The sequence below is a fragment of the Gallinula chloropus genome, assembly GCF_964237585.1.
Source record: "Gallinula chloropus genome assembly, chromosome: Z".
In the NCBI taxonomy this organism is placed as follows: domain Eukaryota; kingdom Metazoa; phylum Chordata; class Aves; order Gruiformes; family Rallidae; genus Gallinula; species Gallinula chloropus.
The window spans coordinates 53536420-53554525 of NC_140089.1; the positions used below are offsets into that span (position 1 = coordinate 53536420).

At 46.5% G+C, this 18106-nt stretch overlaps 1 protein-coding gene across 1 annotated transcript in view; it reads left to right on the forward strand.

The window, feature by feature from the left end:
- Positions 1-1041: 1041 nt before the first annotated feature.
- SLC44A1 (solute carrier family 44 member 1) overlaps positions 1042-18106 on the forward strand; it is a gene marked incomplete at its 5' end in the record, with an annotated part of 70094 nt that continues 53029 nt past the window's right edge. Inside the window, 2 exons of the mRNA XM_084278419.1 lie at positions 1042-1524; positions 8252-8538. Coding sequence (XP_084134545.1) covers positions 1042-1524; positions 8252-8538 — 770 coding nt within the window. The remainder of the gene's footprint in view (positions 1525-8251; positions 8539-18106) is intronic.

Here is an 18106-nt window from a genome sequence, read left to right on the forward strand (position 1 = left end):
TGGTGCAACTCTTCCCTTTCATTAACAGCAAGACCAGGTTTAGATCTCTTGAATGAGCAGGTAGCCCAGAACTGAGCTTATTTGAAAACTTTATCCTAAAACTCATATTTAAGATCATATCCAAATGGCCTGGATTTTATCTACTGCTATTTTAAAGGTATTTTTCTCAATCAATATGGAACAGAAGCTATAGATTGGTTTGTATATTGAAAAAGGTGTTTAAATACAAGTGCCTATGGTCAGAATCCTATACCTCATGATAAAAGGTAAATATTATCACACAATTTGTGCTTTTTGGAATGTTTTCGTACCTTCTTTTTTGTCCTCCCCACAATTCCAAGAGTGGAAACAGGTTGGATGTAACCTACAATTTACACAACCCATGTACATAAAAGCATTTTTTCTCATCTTAGGGCCTTCTGTCTGTTGGTGTCTCCCTTTCTTGGTATCAGATGGTACTTCAAAAACTCTAACCTGTCATTCTGAGTTTAGCAATGAAATGAAAATGTAAAGCTCATGTTTCTTGGTTGAGGAGAGGGCAGACTCAGATCTGTTACAGAAAAACAGCTAGGTTCTTATTACCACTAAATCTGTGTGGTCAGATTTGCACTTTAACAGCTTGTGATGTAACCATGCCTTACAGCAGATTAGAACCAGCTTCAGAAAGGAGTCCATAAAGCACAATTCAAAAAATGCACTCAGGCATATGCTTAAAGATCAACTGCTGTATTACCAAGTTAAGATTCTGCAATTCCCATTTCATTCCCTTCCATTTTCTTCCAAAAATAACAACCTGAATAAATAAAAAATCAAGTTCAATATGCATAAGCAAGAACCTCTTAACTTTTCTTCTCCTTTGTGTGACTGATCAAAAAGAGCACAGTTAAATGAATGAAAGACAGACATGGCTCAGACAGAGCAAGCAGGCAGAGCAAGCCTCCCCTCCTAGCTAGCTGAGAAGGTAAATTCAGCGGAATGGCTCACAGAGTACAAAGGGCGAGCTAAGGGTTCCCTGTCTGCTGTGTGCACAGACAGTTAACCATGGTCTCCACTAGGCGGAGAGGTTCCCCCTACAAATCTGGGGCAACCCCGACGGAGGGCCTGCCTAGGGACGCTGCGGTTCAGGTCTCAGGCTGCAGGGAATGCCAGAGTCTGCAGTTGGCAGGGAAAAGAGGCAAGCACCTAACCTGTGTGAGGTGTGCGCAGGTCGATGATCTGCTTTGTTTGGTAGTAGAACTAAAGGAAGAGATCGAAAGACTGCGAGCGATCAGGGACTGCGAGCGAGAGATTGACTGGTGGAGCAGCTCCCTGGCGTCCCAGAAGGAAGAGAGTTGGGAAGACACCTCACAGCTGAAGACAGTCACCCCTCTCTGCCCTAGACAGGTAAATGGGAGTGACCCAAACCCCGAGGAGGCCTGGAAGACAATCCCTACTCGCCGTCGTAGGCACTCCCCCTGCCTACCTACCACACTCCCCCAGGTTTCCCTGAGCAACAGGTTCGGGGACCTGGTAGTTGAGGAGGAGGTAAGTGAGGAGATGAATGGAGCCCCTCTGCCTCGGAGGAAGCGGAAGCCTAGAGTGAGGCGACCATCGACATGCCTCGAGACTGCCTCTGTCAGGCAAGAGAGAAAGGGAGTTGTAGTAGGGGATTCCCTTCTCAGAGGGACAGAAGGCCCTATGTGTAGACCAGACCCTACACGCAGGGAGGTGTGTTGCCTCCCTGGAGCCCGGGTCAGGGACATCACCAGAAGGCTCCCAGGGCTGGTGAGATCCTCTGACTAGTACCCATTATTGATAGTTCAAGCAGGCAGTGATGCAATCACAAAGTGCAGCCTGCAAGCTGTCAAAAGGGAATTCCGGGACCTGGGGCGCTTTGTTGATGAGGGGGGGGAGCCCAAATAATATTCTCCTCTATCCCCACTTGTGGGAGGAGGGGCTCAGAGCAGGGCAGGAGAACCCACGAGTTGAACAAGTGGCTGAAAGGCTGGTGCCAGCATAGGAACTTTGGGTTTTTTGACCAAGGGATGGTGTACTCAGCTCCTGGTATGATGACTGTTGATGGGGCTCCCCTGTCCCCAAGGGGAAAGCGGATCCTTGCCCAGGAGACAGCAGGGTTCATCGATTGAGCTTTAAACTAGTTAGGAAGGGGGAAGGGGATATTAAGAAGGCTGCTGGGGTTAGGCAAGTGTTTCGGGAGTCCCAACGGGAGTTGATGGTGGAAAAAGGTAAATACCAACAACACAGTGGTGGACTTGGGGACGTTTTTCCACGTGAGAGTAGGGAAAATTCTGTGGATTGCCCTGAGGACTCCTCAGTGGAGCCACCATTGCCCATCCCCTGTCAGAAATCTCCCTGTGACCTGTTGAGGATACCTGCATCTGCTGCCCCCCTAAAGTGCCTTTATACAAATGCACGTAGCATGGGGAACAAACAAGAAGAATTAGAGATCTTTGTGCGGTTGCAGGGCCACGATCTCATTGCAATCACAGAGACGTGGTGGGACAGCCTGGACAACTGGCACACTGTCATGGATGGCTGTGTGCTTTTTAGGAAAGACAGGCTAGGGAGGCAAGGTGGAGGAGTTGCTCTTTATGTGAGAGAGCACCTAGAATGTATCGAGCTCCACCTGGGGAAGGATGAACCATCCATCGAGTGCAGGTGGGTTAAAATCAAGGGGCAAACTGGTATGTGTGACATTGTTGTGGGAGTGTGCTATAGGCCCCCTGATCAAGAGGAGCAGGTTGATAATGCATTCTATAAGCAGTTAGAAACAGCCTCAAGATCCCGGGCACTGATCCTGATGGGGGACTTCAACTATCCAGGTATTTGCTGGGCAAGCAACAGGGCCAGTCGTATGCAGTCCAGACAATTTCTGCCGTATGTTGAACACAATTTCCTGCTGCAGATGGTGCAGGAGCCTACAAGGGGAGGGCGGGTGCTGGACCTTGTTTTCACTAACAAAGACGGGCTTGTTAGGGAAGTGAAGGTCAGGGGCAGCTTAGGACAAAGCGACCATGAAATAGTTGAGTTCAAGATCCTGGGTGGAAGCAGCAAGCCAAAAAGTAGGACAGCTACCCTGAATTTTGGAAGAGCTAACTTTGATCTCCTCCCCTACTTAATAGGGCCTACCCCATGGGCTGTGCTGTTTGAAGGTAAGGGAGCCTGTGAGAGCTGGGTAGCATGCGGCATGTGCGGGATGGCCGGGGGATCAGGCCTAGCCAACATGGGTTCATGAAGGACAGGTCCTGTTTGACCAACCTGATCTCCTTCTATGATCTAGTGACCCATCTGCTGGATGAGGGAAAGGCTGTTGATGTGGTCTACCTAGACTTCAGCAAAGCCTTTGACACTGTCTCCCACGGTATTCTCCTGCAGAAGCTGGCAGCCTGTGGCTTGGATGGGTACATCCTCAGCTGGGTAAGGAGCTGGCTGGAGGGCCGGGCTCAGAGAGTGGTAGTAAATGGAGTTAAATCCAGCTGGCGACCGGTCACGAGTGGTGTTCCCCAGGGGTTGGTGCTGGGGGCTGCCCTCTTCAATATCTTTATTGATGACCTAGATGAGGGCATTGAGTGCACCCTCAGTAAGTTTGCAGATGACACTAAATTGGCTGGGAGTGTGGATCTGCCTGGGGGTAGCGAGGCCCTACAGAGGGATCTGGACAGGCTGGAGAGCTGGGCTGAAGCCAATGGCATGAGGTTCAACAAGAGCAAATGCCGAGTCCTGCACTTTGGCCACAACAACCCCAGGCAGCGCTATAGGCTTGGGGTGGAGTGGCTGGAGGACTGTGTGGAGGAAATGGACCTGGGGGTACTGATTGATGCACGGCTGAACATGAGCCAACAGTGTGTGCGGGTGGCCAAGAAGGCCAATGGCATCCTGGCTTGCATCAAAAATAGTGTTACTAGTAGGAACAGGGAGGTAATTGTCCCCCTGTACTCAGCACTTGTGAGGCCGCATCTCGAGTACTGTGTTCAGTTTTGGGCCCCTCACTACAGGAAAGACATTGAGGCCCTGGAACGCGTTCAGAGGAGGGCTACTAAGCTGGTGAGGGGTCTGGAACACAGGCCTTACGAGGAGTGGCTGAGGGAGCTGGGATTGTTCAGCCTGGAGAAGAGGAGGCTCAGGGGAGACCTTATGGCTCTCTATAGCTTCCTGAAGGGAGGTTGTAGTGAGCTGGGGGTCGGCCTCTTCTCCCGTGTAGACAGCGACAGAACTAGAGGGAATGGTATCAAGCTGCGGCAGGGGAGGTTCAGGCTGAACATTAGGAAGCACTACTTCTCGGAAAGGGTAGTCAGGCACTGGAATGCACTGCCCAGGGAGGTGGTGGAGTCACCAACCCTGGGGGTGTTCAAGGAAAGACTGGATGTTGTATTGAGGGACATGGTTTAGTGGGAGCTAGTAGTAATAGGTGAATGGTTGGACTGGATGATCTTTTAGGTCTTTTCCAACCTTAATAATTCTGTGATTCTGTGATTCTGTGATTCAAACAACGCTTCTTCCAAGCACAGGAACGATGCATCCCTTTGAGCAAGAAATCGGGAAAGAGAGGGAGAAGACCTGCATGGAAGAACACGGAGTTACTGAGTAAACTCAAAGAGAAGCAGAAGATCTATGAATTGTGGAAAAAGGGTCTGAGCACCTGGGGAGAATACAGGAATGTGGTCAGGGCCTGTAGGGATGTGACTAGGAAGGCTAAAGCCCTCTTGGAAATGAAGCTGCCAAGGGACATAAAGGATAATAAAAAGGGTTTTTTTAGATACGTGAATAGTAAGAGGATGACCAGAGATAATGTGGGTCCCTTGCTGAATGAGGAGGGTGTCCTGGTAACGGGGGATGCTCAGAAGGTGGAGATACTGAATGCCGCCTTTGCCTTGGTCTTCACTTCAAAGGCCCCCCGGTACCCACAGACACTGGATGAAAATAGGAGTGTTTGGGAAATGAAGAATTTCCCTCTGGTTGAGGTAGGGGAGGTCCAGGAGCGGCTCAAAGGGATTAATGCACACAAACCCATGGGCCCAGATGGGTTTTCATCCATGTGTGCTGAGGGAGCTGGCGGAGGTGATTGCTGAGCCGCTCTCTATCATCTTCAACAGGTCTTGGAGGACAGGAGAAGTGCCTGAAGACTGGAGGATAGCCAGTGTCACTCTGGTCTTTAAAAAGGGCAAGAAGGAGGAACCTAGTAACTATAGGCCAGTCAGCCTCACCTCTGTCCCTGGAAAGGTAATGGAACAGCTTGTTCTGGATGCCATCTCCAAGCAATTGGAAGAGAAGGTCATGAGGAGTAGTCAGCATGGGCTCACCAAGGGGAGATCATGGTTGACCAATCTCATAGCCGTCTATGATGTCATCACCGGCTGGGTAGATGGAGGGAGAGCAGTGGATCTCATCTACCTTGACTTCAGCAAGGCTTTTGATACTGTCTCCCATGACATCCTGATAGCAAAGCTGAGAGAGCATGGGATAGATGAGTGGACAGAGAGGTGGGTTGAGAATTGGCTGTCAGACCGAGCTCAGAGGGTTCTGATTCGTGGAGCAGAGTCTGACTGGAGGCCTGTTACTAGCGGTGTTCCCCAGGGCTTGGTGTTGGGTCCAGTCCTGTTTTATATCTTCATTGACAACCTTGATGAGGGAATAGCATCCACCCTCAGCAAGTACCCAATGATACAAAGCTGGGAGGAGTGGCTGACACGTAGGAACACTGCGCTGCCATCCAGCGAGACCTGGACAGGCTGGAGAGCTGGGCAGGGAGAAACCAGATGAGATTCAACAAAAGCAAGTGTAGAGTCTTGCACCTGGGAAGGAATAACCACTTGTATCAGTACAGGCTAGGGGATGACCTGCTGGAGAAGAGCTCTGTGGAGAAGGTCCTGGGGGTCCTGGTTGATGACAGGTTGACCATGAGCCAGCAGTGTGCCTCGGTGGCTAAGAGAGCCAATGGGATCCTGGGGTGCATCAGGAGGACTGTGGCCAGCAGGTCGAAGGATGTGGTGATCCTCCCCCTCTACTCTGCCCTGGTCAGGCCCCACCTGGAGTACTGTGTCCAGTTCTGGGCTCCCTGGTGTAAGAAGGACAGGGATCTCCTGGAGAGAGTCCAGAGAAGGGCTACGAAGATGATGAAGGGCCTGGAGCATCTCCCCTGTGAGGAAAGGCTGAGTGAGCTGGGACTGTTCAGCCTTGAGAAAAGAAGACTAAGGGGGGACCGAATTAAAGTATATAATTATCTTAAGCAGGGGATGCAGGGGGAATCAGCCAGCCCCTTTTCAGTGCTCTGTGGAGACAGGACAAGGGGCAATGGCTGCAAGTTGGAGCACAGGAAGTTCTGCACCAACCTGCGGAAGAACTTTTTCCCAGTGAGGGTGACAGAGCCCTGGGACAGGCTGCCCAGGGAGGTGGTGGAGTCTCCTTCACTGGAGATATTCAAGTCTCATCTGGATGCCTCTCTGTGCAATATGAGCTGGGGAGCTGCTTTGGCAGGGGGGTTGGACCCGATGATGTCTCGAGGTCCCTTCCGACCCCTACGATTCTGTGATTCTGCGATTCTATGATCTAGTTCTGCTGCTGTCACAGCATCTCTGCAAAAAAATGCTGGCCTGAAGATAAGGGTAATTATTCTGGTGGTTACTTCTAACACTCAGATCTGTCCAAATACTTCCAATAGTTGCCACAAACTTACACTAAACCCCAGTTACCTACAATACAGTTGGTATGCCTGTACTAGCTTTCCCATAATGGCTTCCCCAGCCCACAAAGGACTTTAATCACTGTAAAGCTAAAGCTACCGTTCCCCAGAGAAAGCTGCACAAATTGTTTGATTATTGGCTAGATTGCCCTTTGCTGTTTTTAGGAGTCCATAAATTTGGTGGACAGAGACCCTGTTTTAGTCCATTACCATCTTCTGATAACCACACTGAACATGTTTAGTTTGCATGCAAAAAGTAGGAGGCAGTATTTAATTACCATGACAACACTTTGAGGTCCTAAATAAAACACGAGAAATTAAAATTAATTTAGTCTATTTAGCAGACTGACTAAATGGCATCTATGGCAGAGACATCATGCTGTTGTTACCCAAGCAAATTAAAAAGACAAACACTGGGTCAAAAGTAAATTTTCTAAATCATAAAACTAAGGAACAAAGAAAATGAAGTGACATGTCCAAAGTAACAAAAGAATTGACTATGTATTTCTTGTTATCTATTCCTGTGATTAGAAAGGAAACATGCCGCCTAGAGAGCATTCCTGCAAAACAGTTCACAGTAACACCTTTGAATACAACAGAAACACTTGGATAGAGGTGGAACAATGAGAAATAATGGTGGCATACATCTAAGTGGTTAAAAGGTGTTTTAACCAGGTGTTAGAAAATATGAAAATTGCAACAAGTTATGTTACTTGCCATTAAACAGAGAAGAGCTAAAAAAGGATGATTCACAATTCACCCACATGCCAGTTTTTGTTCTATTTTGGAGCCTAACAAGACACCCTCTTTAGTCACAAGGCTTCTTCTGCCTCATTCTGCCTGTCAAAGGATCATTTTAAACTCAAGTCATTGCAGAGTTATTTCTTACCATGAATATTCTGTGACACTGATTGAATTAACCCTGCTTTACAGTTAAAATTCAGCAAAAACGTATTTTGACTCTGACTTTCGACTTAGTAAATTTTGACTGTGTTCAAACACAACTGCTGGGCCAGTAAACTTAACCTTAGCTGGGCAGCCAGTTCTCATTCTGAGAAAAGCTGTCACATTTGCTGCCATTAATGCCTACACGGTGCAGATGGGTAGTTACTTCACAGGGCCAAAAGCTTTCAGGCTACCTGCGTGGCGTAAGAACATGGCCTGGCCTACAGTTCAGCGGCTGAACTTGCATCAGTTAACTACACAGCAAAAGTCATCCCTGACGCAGCTCATGAACTCAACTGTTGCAGTTGCCGAGGCACACACCTCCAAGGAACGACGCTTGCATCGCTGCCCCTGGAAAGGTGACAAAGCTTGACAAAGTCAGCTGCTAAAGCACAGCAATCGATTGCGAAGCCAGGGGACGGGCCGACACCCAGGATGCCATGTCAGACGACCGGCTGCTCTCGCCGCTACGCCGGTAGTAACAGCTAGTCCGGTGGAGAGGATAAGCCACACCGAAGCCAGCGTAAGTCAGAGACCTCCCAGGCTGCGGGATTCTCGAGCATCTCCCATCGGCGAGGGGAGGCACCTCGGACTTCCCTCTCACGCCTGCAAGTACGCACACCACAGCGGCCCTCTCCTCCCTTACCGGGCGCGACCTGCCCCGGGGCTATCCCCCGGGGCCGAGAAGGAGGCGAGGGAGGAGCGCCTAACCGCTCCCGGCTCCGGAAAGTCTGCAGCCACGTCCGCGGGGCGGGGCGGGGCCTGGGCCGGGCCGGGCCGGGCCTGCCACCGGCCACCCGCTACCAGCCTCGCCGTCGCCGCGGCAACCGGGGGAAAGCGATCGCGCCACCGGAAGCGTCCCGCGGAGCGCGGGGCGGGGCGGAAGCGGGGGGCGGAGCCGCCCGGCCGGGCAGGTACCCCCCGCGCTGCAGTGCCCTGGCCCCGCCCCAAGGGCCCCGCCCGCCCCAGGCTCCGCCCTTTCCCCTCAGTCGCGGCCGCCGCCGCCGCGGGGGGAGGATGAGGGGGTGCCGCGGTGGTGCTGGTGCTGCTGCCGCCGCGCTCGCCTGATCAGGCCCGGAGGTCCCCCGGCGGTCTTTCGCGTCGCCTCGCGCCTCACCGCCGCCCGGGGCGGGCCGTCGCGGCGGGTGGATGCCCAGAGCCTGCCCGCCGCCGGCTGGCGCCTAGCAGGCACCGCCAGGACAGAGACTCGCGGCCGCCATGGGCTGCTGCAGCTCCGCCGCGCAGGTGAGCGGCCCGCGACCGCCGCCGGGCCCTGCTGCCCCTCTGCTCCCCTCCCCTCTTTTCCCCTCTCCTCGGGCCGTGCTGTTCCCCCGACCCCCGCCCCCCCGCCGGGCCTTGTATCCCGCCTGTGGGCCGGCCCCACTGGCCTCCACAGCTGTAGGACCCCTCCCCAGCTTCTCCCCTGTACTGTCCCATGGCTGTGCAGCCGCTTATTCTCCCCGTGGCCGTGCTCGACGGTGGTCGTGCATTCCCTTTTACCCCCCGTAGCCCTCCTTTCCCATGGCCGTACGCCACTTTGCTCCTTCCCACCATTGTATTCCTGCTCTCCTAGGGCTCTGTATCCCCTCGTTACACCTGTAGCTCTGCTCTCCTGTGGCTGAACACCCACTTGCACCCCCGTAAATAGACTCTCCCATGGCTGTGAATACTCTGCTTTCCCTTCCCCCCCTCGCCCTGCCAGCAGCTCAGCCTTCCCGTGGCTGTGAACCCATTACTCTCCCCTCCTATAGTCCTGCTCTTCCGTGGCTGCAAACCCCTTTACACCCCCACATCCAGCCCTGATGCACATCACGGTGCATCATTTTGTTTTCTGCTGTAGGTCTCCACTTGCCCCCCCCCCAGCTCTGCTGCCATCGTGCAGTGCACTTCTACCTCTGCATTGGTCTGTCCACTGTTCCTCTGTGGATCAGCATCATCTTGTCCCTTCTTCCTGCAACTCTGGTATTGCTTTGCAGTCTTTGACTTAACCCTGCTCTAGTCCCCTGCCACAGCTGCAGCTACGTGTCTCCAGTCTTGCCCTGCCATCCCCATACTACCTTGCACCCCTGTCCTCTGGCTCCATACTCCCTCCTCCTCTCTGCTGCACTTCCTTGTACTCTCCTATATAGCTCTGCACTCCCCTGCAGCATTTCCTTTGGGGGTCCTTTCTGCCCCACCCAGGGGAGAGGAACCATCTCTTGGGAAGAAACTTGATGTGACCAGTCCCTGTCCCTCTCCCACCCCCCGGGGTCCACTGCTTCTGGAAAAGGAGACAGTCCTAATCCCAACCTTCTTCGCCAATCCAGGGCCAAGGGTTCAAGTGCCTGCCTGCATCCTTTTCCCTTTGTGTGACTGACTCCATGCATATCTTTCATTTCCCAGCTCGGTTTTCTCTTTCTTTCCCCTCCCCCCATGCTCTCCTTTGCCCTTACTGACTCCTTTTTTTTCCTCCAGAGTGGTGCTGCCAAGCAAGGCACAATCGGGAGCTCCACCCAGCGCTCCAGTTTGCGGCTCTGCTTCCGATTTTAACTTTCCCTTTGAACAACACGACCAGGGCTGTGCTGTTTTTCGCTTGGCTTCTTGCTGAAGGCTGTAGGACGAGGGATCATGACTAACACTAGGCTGTGCCTTGCTTGCTTGTAAATGTTAGTTTCCTTTGGCTGTGTCACTTGCGGTGGCTGAATCCAGCTTCCAGCAGACTGCTTATGTGGGAAAGTCCGTCTCTGCTGTCCCAGATGACTCATCACAGAGATGAGTTTTTGTAGCTCATCTGTTCAGGCAGACTTTTTTTTTTTTTAATATAAGGTTTCTGTCCTTCCAATGCAAAACACTGCAGAGAGCTGTCCAGTTGCAATAGGGAACATCCTTTCCATACAGCAAATTTTGCTGCAAAGAGGAAGGCAATCAGCCTTATGATGCATGAAGAAATGGTTTGAATTTCAGAGAGGGAGATAAATGCCAAATGTTAGGGGAAGATTTTTGAATTGTTCAGTCATTGCAGTAGACTGCCAGAGGAGATTGTGGAATGTGTATTGTTTGAGGTTTGCTAAAAACCATGTTAGATAAACACTGTCAGGAAGGGCTTAGAGAAAACTGATTGAGACTTGGAGAACTGAGAATGAAGTTGATGTTTTGAAGTCACGTTTCAAAGTCTTTTCAAGTTTATTTTCAGTGATTCCTAAAAACGTGCTTTTCTTTAGTGTCTGTTGGGCCCTTTCTAGCTCTGTATTGCTGTTCACTGTTATGTTCCATTCTTGAATGAAAACGCAGGCTTATTTATGAAACCAAAAGCAGAAGAAATAGAGGATGAGGAGGTTAAAATATCTGGCTTGTTCATAGGTTTCCACTAACTGATGTTGTTTTTCAGTGCAATTTTGTGTTCCACTATCAGGGCACATGATGATAATAGTATGCTACTGAACCTTTCATTTGCTTTCCTTATGTATGCCAAGATGTGGAACAATAATGGAGCTTTGTATCCCATATTGTAACTGAAGTATAAAAAATGGTTGTTTATTTAATTCCTTAGCCATGCGCAATTGTGTGCATCCTCAGGAAATCCAAATCAAAGGGTACTTCCTGGGTGTTTTATCAGCAACAGTTTTGTCTGATGTATCGATTGCAGAAACCTTGCTACCAACAGTACAGCATTACATTAATGCCTAATGTCTGTCCTACCCTCTCACCTGCAACAAAAAATGTTCTGTTCCTTGTCTGCCATTGTTTTTCTGTTTCCCTCTCTGTTGTTTCCTCTTAAGCTTTTCTTGAGCAGGAGTCCATCAGATGTTCCTTTATGTTGCCTCACTTCTTGTTTCTCCCTATGTAGCTTCATCTTAGTCTTTGACATACAGTGTCTCCTCTTATCATGACTCTTCATCCTCATTCTGTATGACTTTGTTTTTTAAGTTGATTTCTCATTGAGTTTGTTTTTTAGCTCTGTAGCCTGTTTGATCTTCATCTGCTAATCCTCGTTTCTGTTTCTGTGAGAAGTGATTACTTCTGTTTTGATTTTGCCAGCCATTTTATCTGATTACTGCATCTCCAAGTCCCTTTCTCATTACTGCAGCCTCCCACTTCCTCGTCTCATTTATGATAGTGCAGCTCCCTATGACTGGCTGTTGAACCAGGCAGACTTTTTTTGACGTCATCTTCTTAACTCTTATTTCATACTCATGTTGGTTCCCCCTCAATGTATTTCCCAGTTCCTTTGTTTTGCAGGCTGTCTAGAACTCTGCCTTAGGCATTTTCCTTTTCCTATCTCTTCTCCTGCAGAATCTAAAGGTTTCCAGTGAAAATCTGATTAGAATTGGCATGTTTACCTTTCCTCAGCACTCTTGCCTGCTACTTAGTGCTGGATTCTCATGTTTGCTCTCTGCTTTTTCTGCATTTGACTGCTCGGCCTGATCCCAAAGTCCCATTCATTCAATTTTTTTCCTGTTTTAACTCAAAATTCTTGGTTTTTACCTCTTGCTGACATCATAGTTCCTCCCTAGTTTTATTTTGAGTTACTGTCCTCCTTCCTTAGAATTCTCAGTCAATTCTAGTCAGCTTCCCTCTTTTCCATTTGTGGTTTTTGTTGTACATTCTTTCTTCTTTTTCATACTAAATTCCTTCCAATCTGGTTTCTATGCTCTGCTGAAATTGTCTTTGTTAAGTTCTTTACTGGCCAAGCTGCAAGGAGTCCCCTCCTTACCCTCTGCTGCTTTTGATGCTATCTGTAATTCTCTACAAGTTGATGTCTCTTATTCTCCCTGGGCTTCTGTAACACTGTCCTCTTGTTTCTCTCCACTGCTTTCTACTCTCTGGTTATTATTTCTTCTCTACTGTGCTCGTACGTGCCAGTTTTTTTCGCCTCCTTTTGTTAGCTTTCCTCTTATTCTACCAATTTTTTAACTTGAGCTGCTAAAAGTAATGTAAACTTAAATTTAATACAGCCGTGCCAGCCTTTCTTTCATGTGGGCTCATTCTTCCCTGTTGTTCCACTGCTGTTTTTCCTGTTGAAGTACTTGGAATACTTCTTTCCACCATATTTTTTTCTTGTTTTCCATTTTGGTCCTATTCCATGCTCACATGAAATTCTTTAACATCCCCCTGTGTATTATCTTCTGTCACCTGGACTTGTTCTTTATCATTACAACCAGAATTCTTGTTCACATGTTGTTCCTTAGTGGTGTTACAGCTGTGCCTTCCTCTTTGTTTCTTCAGGCAATCACTCTATTCTCTTGCTTATTTATGTGACTTTGCTGTATTTTTTTGTGCTTGCTGTCTCTTGACTCTCAGCTTCTTGAAGCTTGATAAGCTGTAGCTGTTTGGCCAAAGTGTGCGAACATATGAGATTAAAACCTTTGACAGGAGAAGAAAATCCCCCAACAAACACCTCTGTGCATCTTCTGTCTTTCAGTGCTGCAGGTTGTCAGTACCTTCATGTGATTTCAGCCCACTGTTTTCCCTTGCAATATCTTTATCATGAGCTTCTTAAGATGGGTGCTTCTGTCTAGGTGTATCTCTTTCATCGTGGATCTACTGTACCACACAGCTTGAAGGGTTGTTTAAATCATTTTTGATGCAGGTAGTCTCCTCATGTTGTTTCAGAGATCTTTTGAGTGAATGGTCCTGAAGCTCTGAGCTGACAGAATTACCAAATTTCTTTCCAATCTTTAGTTTCACTAAAGAAGAAATACGGGTTTTGCAGTCAAGTCGCAGTGCTCTCCCCTCTCTTTCCATTTTCCTCCTCCTTCATCAGTGGTTTCCATTTCTGCGGTCTCACAGTATGTAATGGAGAAGACATGCACAGTTAGTGCAAAGCTTGTCTGTAGAGTAAACTGCATAAAGGCAGTTGGCAATACCTTATAAAACTGGATTTGCAGGAGATCTCACTGGAGTTCATGGCTCCCACATCACCATAGCTGTTAGGCTGTGCTGCAAGCTCTATTTGATTAAGTAATCCATACAGGTGTCTGGGTTTTTTTGAGTGGATTGTTGGGTTGTTTTTTTTTTTAAGCAAGCAAACTTACTTTACAGTGTAGCTCAGACTTCTCCACTGCTGTGATTTGTAACAAAGCTCCACAAAGTTTGCACTGTGATGTCTCGGGGGGACAGAAATTCATAGTTCATGAAGGGAACAAACTGTGGGGAGAAGCAGAACTTAAACTGCTTTTTCTTGGGGTGGCTATGATGTGGAATGCATTCTGCGGTTGAAGTGGCTGATTGTAGTTAAAAGGTATTTGCTTTGGCAAGATGTTACAGGAAACAAGACAACATATTGAGGCCTTAGTGTTTGTGTTTGGTCTGCAAAATAATGTGTGTGTTTATTTTATCCTTACAGCTTTATATTTTACTGGCTTAATCTAAGATATGTCTGAGAGGAGCTTGAAATCTTGCTGAAAGTTGGAGGCATGACTGAAATAAACAAAGTGTGTATTATTCTTGGTGGGTTTTTTGTGGTCTTGGTTTTTATAAGGTGAGAAGAACTTCCTTTTGTATGACAAGGTGAACATGGACCATCCATTAAATTTTCCTTGAGCCCCTGCTGTCAAAACAACACAGAATAAATTTGGAGGTCCTAACTTTTTAAAAAAAATTGTAGTTCTGGTGAAATGTCTCTTCTGAGCTGTAATGGACAATACAAATCGTTAATTGTACTTTGGCCGTATTTTTCCTTGTCTGAATGTAGGAGGCATCAAACTAAGCCTGTTTCACTGTAGGCATGGGAAGGCCACCAGCCTACTACTGCCTACTGTAGTGTTGATAGGTAGAATGATCTGTGAATTCGACTTCCAAGAGCTAGAAATCTTGATTTCCCTTTCAACACTTTGACAGTAGATGAAGCTTCTGTTCTAGCCTCTGGCAAGTAGATACAATGTGAAGGATGAAGAGAACAAGCAAGATCTGAGAACAGTGCTAATGAGGCATCTCATGAAGTTGTTGAATACCCAGTCTTTGAGCTCTGTTCAGCTCCTGTGAAGCATCAGGTGTCCTTTTACAAATGCTGTCACAAGCAACTGCACAACCTGTGCAAGTAATTCCTTTTGATCATAGTGTAAAAAGGAGTATTTCAAATATGCAGCTACTTGTAAGTGCATTTTCAAATTCATTGAGTTTTTCCCACTGAGGACTAGCTCCTTCTGAACTTCAGACTATCTTTCAGTTGTGTCACATCTTAAGTAGCACATTGTTTCCTTTTCTTTGTCAGGTAACTCAAAGACTGACTTTTTTTTAAGCAGTTCTAGAAATTATAGTTTGGATTAAGAAAAGCATGGGACATTGGATCCTTACAAGACAATTTTTTTTTTTTGTGAAGTGTTAACAGGTTTGGATAAGATTAAATATTTTGCATTGTTCATAGTGAATGCTAAATCCAAAGCTTATCTTATTGGTAGATGCCAATTAGATTTCAGACTTACAGGTTATTAGTTGTTAGGAGCGTATATTCGCTGTCATTCAGCTCTTTTTTTCATTATGAAGAATTTGCAATGTTTGTCATGTAGTGAAGAGGTCAATTGTTTTAATGCTGTCTCCTCTACAGGGGAGCTTTGCACTAACTGGCCTTGTCTTTGTTCAGCTAACTACAATTTTTGTTCCTTTGAATTTACCTCAGTGTTGCTGGGGCTTTTTTGTGAAAATCAAAACTTGCAAACCAACTCGGCAGAAACTGTGTCTTTGTTATTTTGTATTTGAATCTTTCTCACTTGAAAGAGCTGTTGGATAATTGTGTAAATCTTCTGCTTTGCTTCTAAGAATGCGGTTGTGCAGAGTGTTGCCAGGTGATTTCTACCTGCTGACTAAACTGATTGCTAATTTTTACCTCTATTTGATGAAACTATTCTGAGAGCTTTTTAGTGTATAAATTCTAGAGACAAAGTCTGAGTTGGTGACTATATAATATGGTTTGGGTAGGTCTTGCAGCCACTTTAAAGTTTCACAGATTTATGAAGTAAATAGACTTCATTGTGTTGGTTGCTTCCTGTTCCTAGTCCCCCTCTTTTTTTAAGCTTGGCTTTTTTGGTTTTTGTTGTTTGGCTTTTTTAAAATCTTCTAGGTAAGAAAATTTCTAATGTGGCAAAAAGCATATGATTGTATGATAACAGCCTCAACATTTGTGTATATATTTAAGGAGAAGAGTAAAAGTTCAGCTTTACAGTCCTAAAATGTATTTTATCTGCTGTAATATGATTTTAACATAGCATGTAGTGCACTGCAAGAATGGATGGTTGCTGTTTGTAGGGAAGTTGAGATTCCTTATGCATTTTACATGTTAGTTTCTATCTGTTGCTAATTAAGCCTATTGCAAGAATATGGTGGAGAGTCATGGCAAGTAGAACATGGTAACTTGTGCCCGATAATCTTGCTTAATAAGTGTGATGTAGTTAAGCAGCCATTTACAGCAGGAATGAATTGTGCCTGGTGTTGTTTTGTGTGGTTTTTGTTGTGGGGTTTATTTTTTTTATTAATTGAAACAACTCGTGCTGTCCTCCTGATACCTTATTTGACAGAGACCTCTGAATGTTGTATTAAGATCTGTAGACACAAGAGAGGAAACCACTAAAGCAGTTTGTTCAAGGTCGTGACAAGCACATCCTGGGAATGCTTTGCCAGAGTCCCCCTAGTTTGCTATGAAAAACTGCAGAATAATTGCCATCTTACAGGGAAGTGTGCTTATGTAATAAGCTACGGGCTTGACACGCTACTTCCCTTTCCATTCTCCTCCCACTCTTTGTTTTACAAATCAGATAGAGCCTTCTTAGCGTTGGTTCATGTTAATCTAATAGGCTTTCAATGCCCTCAAGCACTGGCCTTTTACTGTAATCCCAAGCGGTTTTATTCTTGTTATGCCAGAATTTTGGACCTGCCCCCTCTCTCCCCCCCCTTCTCCCCAAAGACATAAGTTTAAAGTTTTTTCTGTTCTGCATTAGAGGAAATAGGGGGGGGGAGAACAGGTCTAAGAAGCTTTTATTGTGCTGATGCCATCTTTATATGTGACTGAATATGGGTATTGGCTTCTGAATTTCCAGCATAGTTCTATCTTGTGGCTGTTGTATGCAGTAATGTGGAAGGATGTACGTGGTCAGTTTATGCAGCAGTTAGTTCAGGGTAGTGCCACGAGGACCTTGTTTGTGTTGACACATGATGCAAATACGAGTCACGAACTTCCCAGAGCTCTCGCCTAAGTAGTCTTTTGCCTTTGAAAGATAACACACTCTTCAGCAAGGATTGTAAGTGCAATACAAACCCACATGATTTTATGATTTTCAGTTGATAAACCCATTTAAATGTTGCATGCATTTTGAAAGGATATTTACTAAACTGCTATGAATGTCTCTAGTAACTGGCAACATCGTCATTTTTCACAGCAATACTGTGCAGACCATGAGCTCTTGAAGAGCTGTGATGTTTTTCTCTTGAATTCTGACTTTAGGCACTTTAAAAGGGTGAAAAAAATCCTTTACAGAAAATTACTCATCACACATGAAGAGTGCCGAGAACAAGGGCAGCATTTTGTAGGGGATGTCCTTCATGTTCTTTGGAGACAGCTACGTGGAGAGTTCTGCTGTGGTTTTGTTTCAGTGGTGGTTTTTTTCCTTACGCTAATTTAATGTTGTCATAAAGCTAACACATTTGGAAGCAAACCATGTGTGTTGGACAATGTTTTACTAGTCCAAAGCTGGAAAATATTTTGTAATTTGGGACTTGCAGATTCAAAGGATAAAATCTGAGAATATGTTAAACAGGTTGATGTACAAATAGAGAATTCAGTGTAATGAAGTGACTTTGTGGGTGCAGAATATCTTCAGAAGTGAACTGTGGTTTGTTGGTTGGTTGGTTGTTATTTGGGGGGGGGGGGGGGGCAGGGGGCGGGGTAGTGGCTACTTTCTATTAATGATTGAGCCATGGAAGTACCAAACATGCTTTCAAGTGAACATTTTTAACCCCCTGAAAAATATTACTGTGATATTTGCAAAGTGTCCTTATTTACTGCTGCTTTCAAAAAAAAAAACCACTGAACAATGTGGAATTAAGAAAAGAAACAAGAACTAAATACTTTGGGGTTTAAAAACTGAGCTTTTACCTGCAGTTGGCCCTCTTTTTAAACTTTAAAATCTGAGCAGGTGTGCTGATCATGTCAGCTCTTTAATCAGCTGTGTTATATTTCACGATAAATATTTAAGTTTTAGGCTGAGTTGGAAGCGTGTAATAAAGATAAGTGGAAGATGATGTACAACACAGCATATGATGGATTCATAATCCGACATAGGAGTTTTCAGGGTAAGCATCTCTGTACTAAACCATCAATAATGTTGTAAATGCTGCCTTCCCTGCGCTCAGTTTTGTTTACATTATGCTGAAAACTCATAAATACTCTGCAGGGAGTATGAGAACGTTCCTGAAGTAGCAGGTGTGGCCACCCTGGAATGGTGGAGTGTCTGAAGAGAAGCAAAGTGTAAAGTCATTGCCCTTTGGTGGATAATTTTACCAGAAAACCTT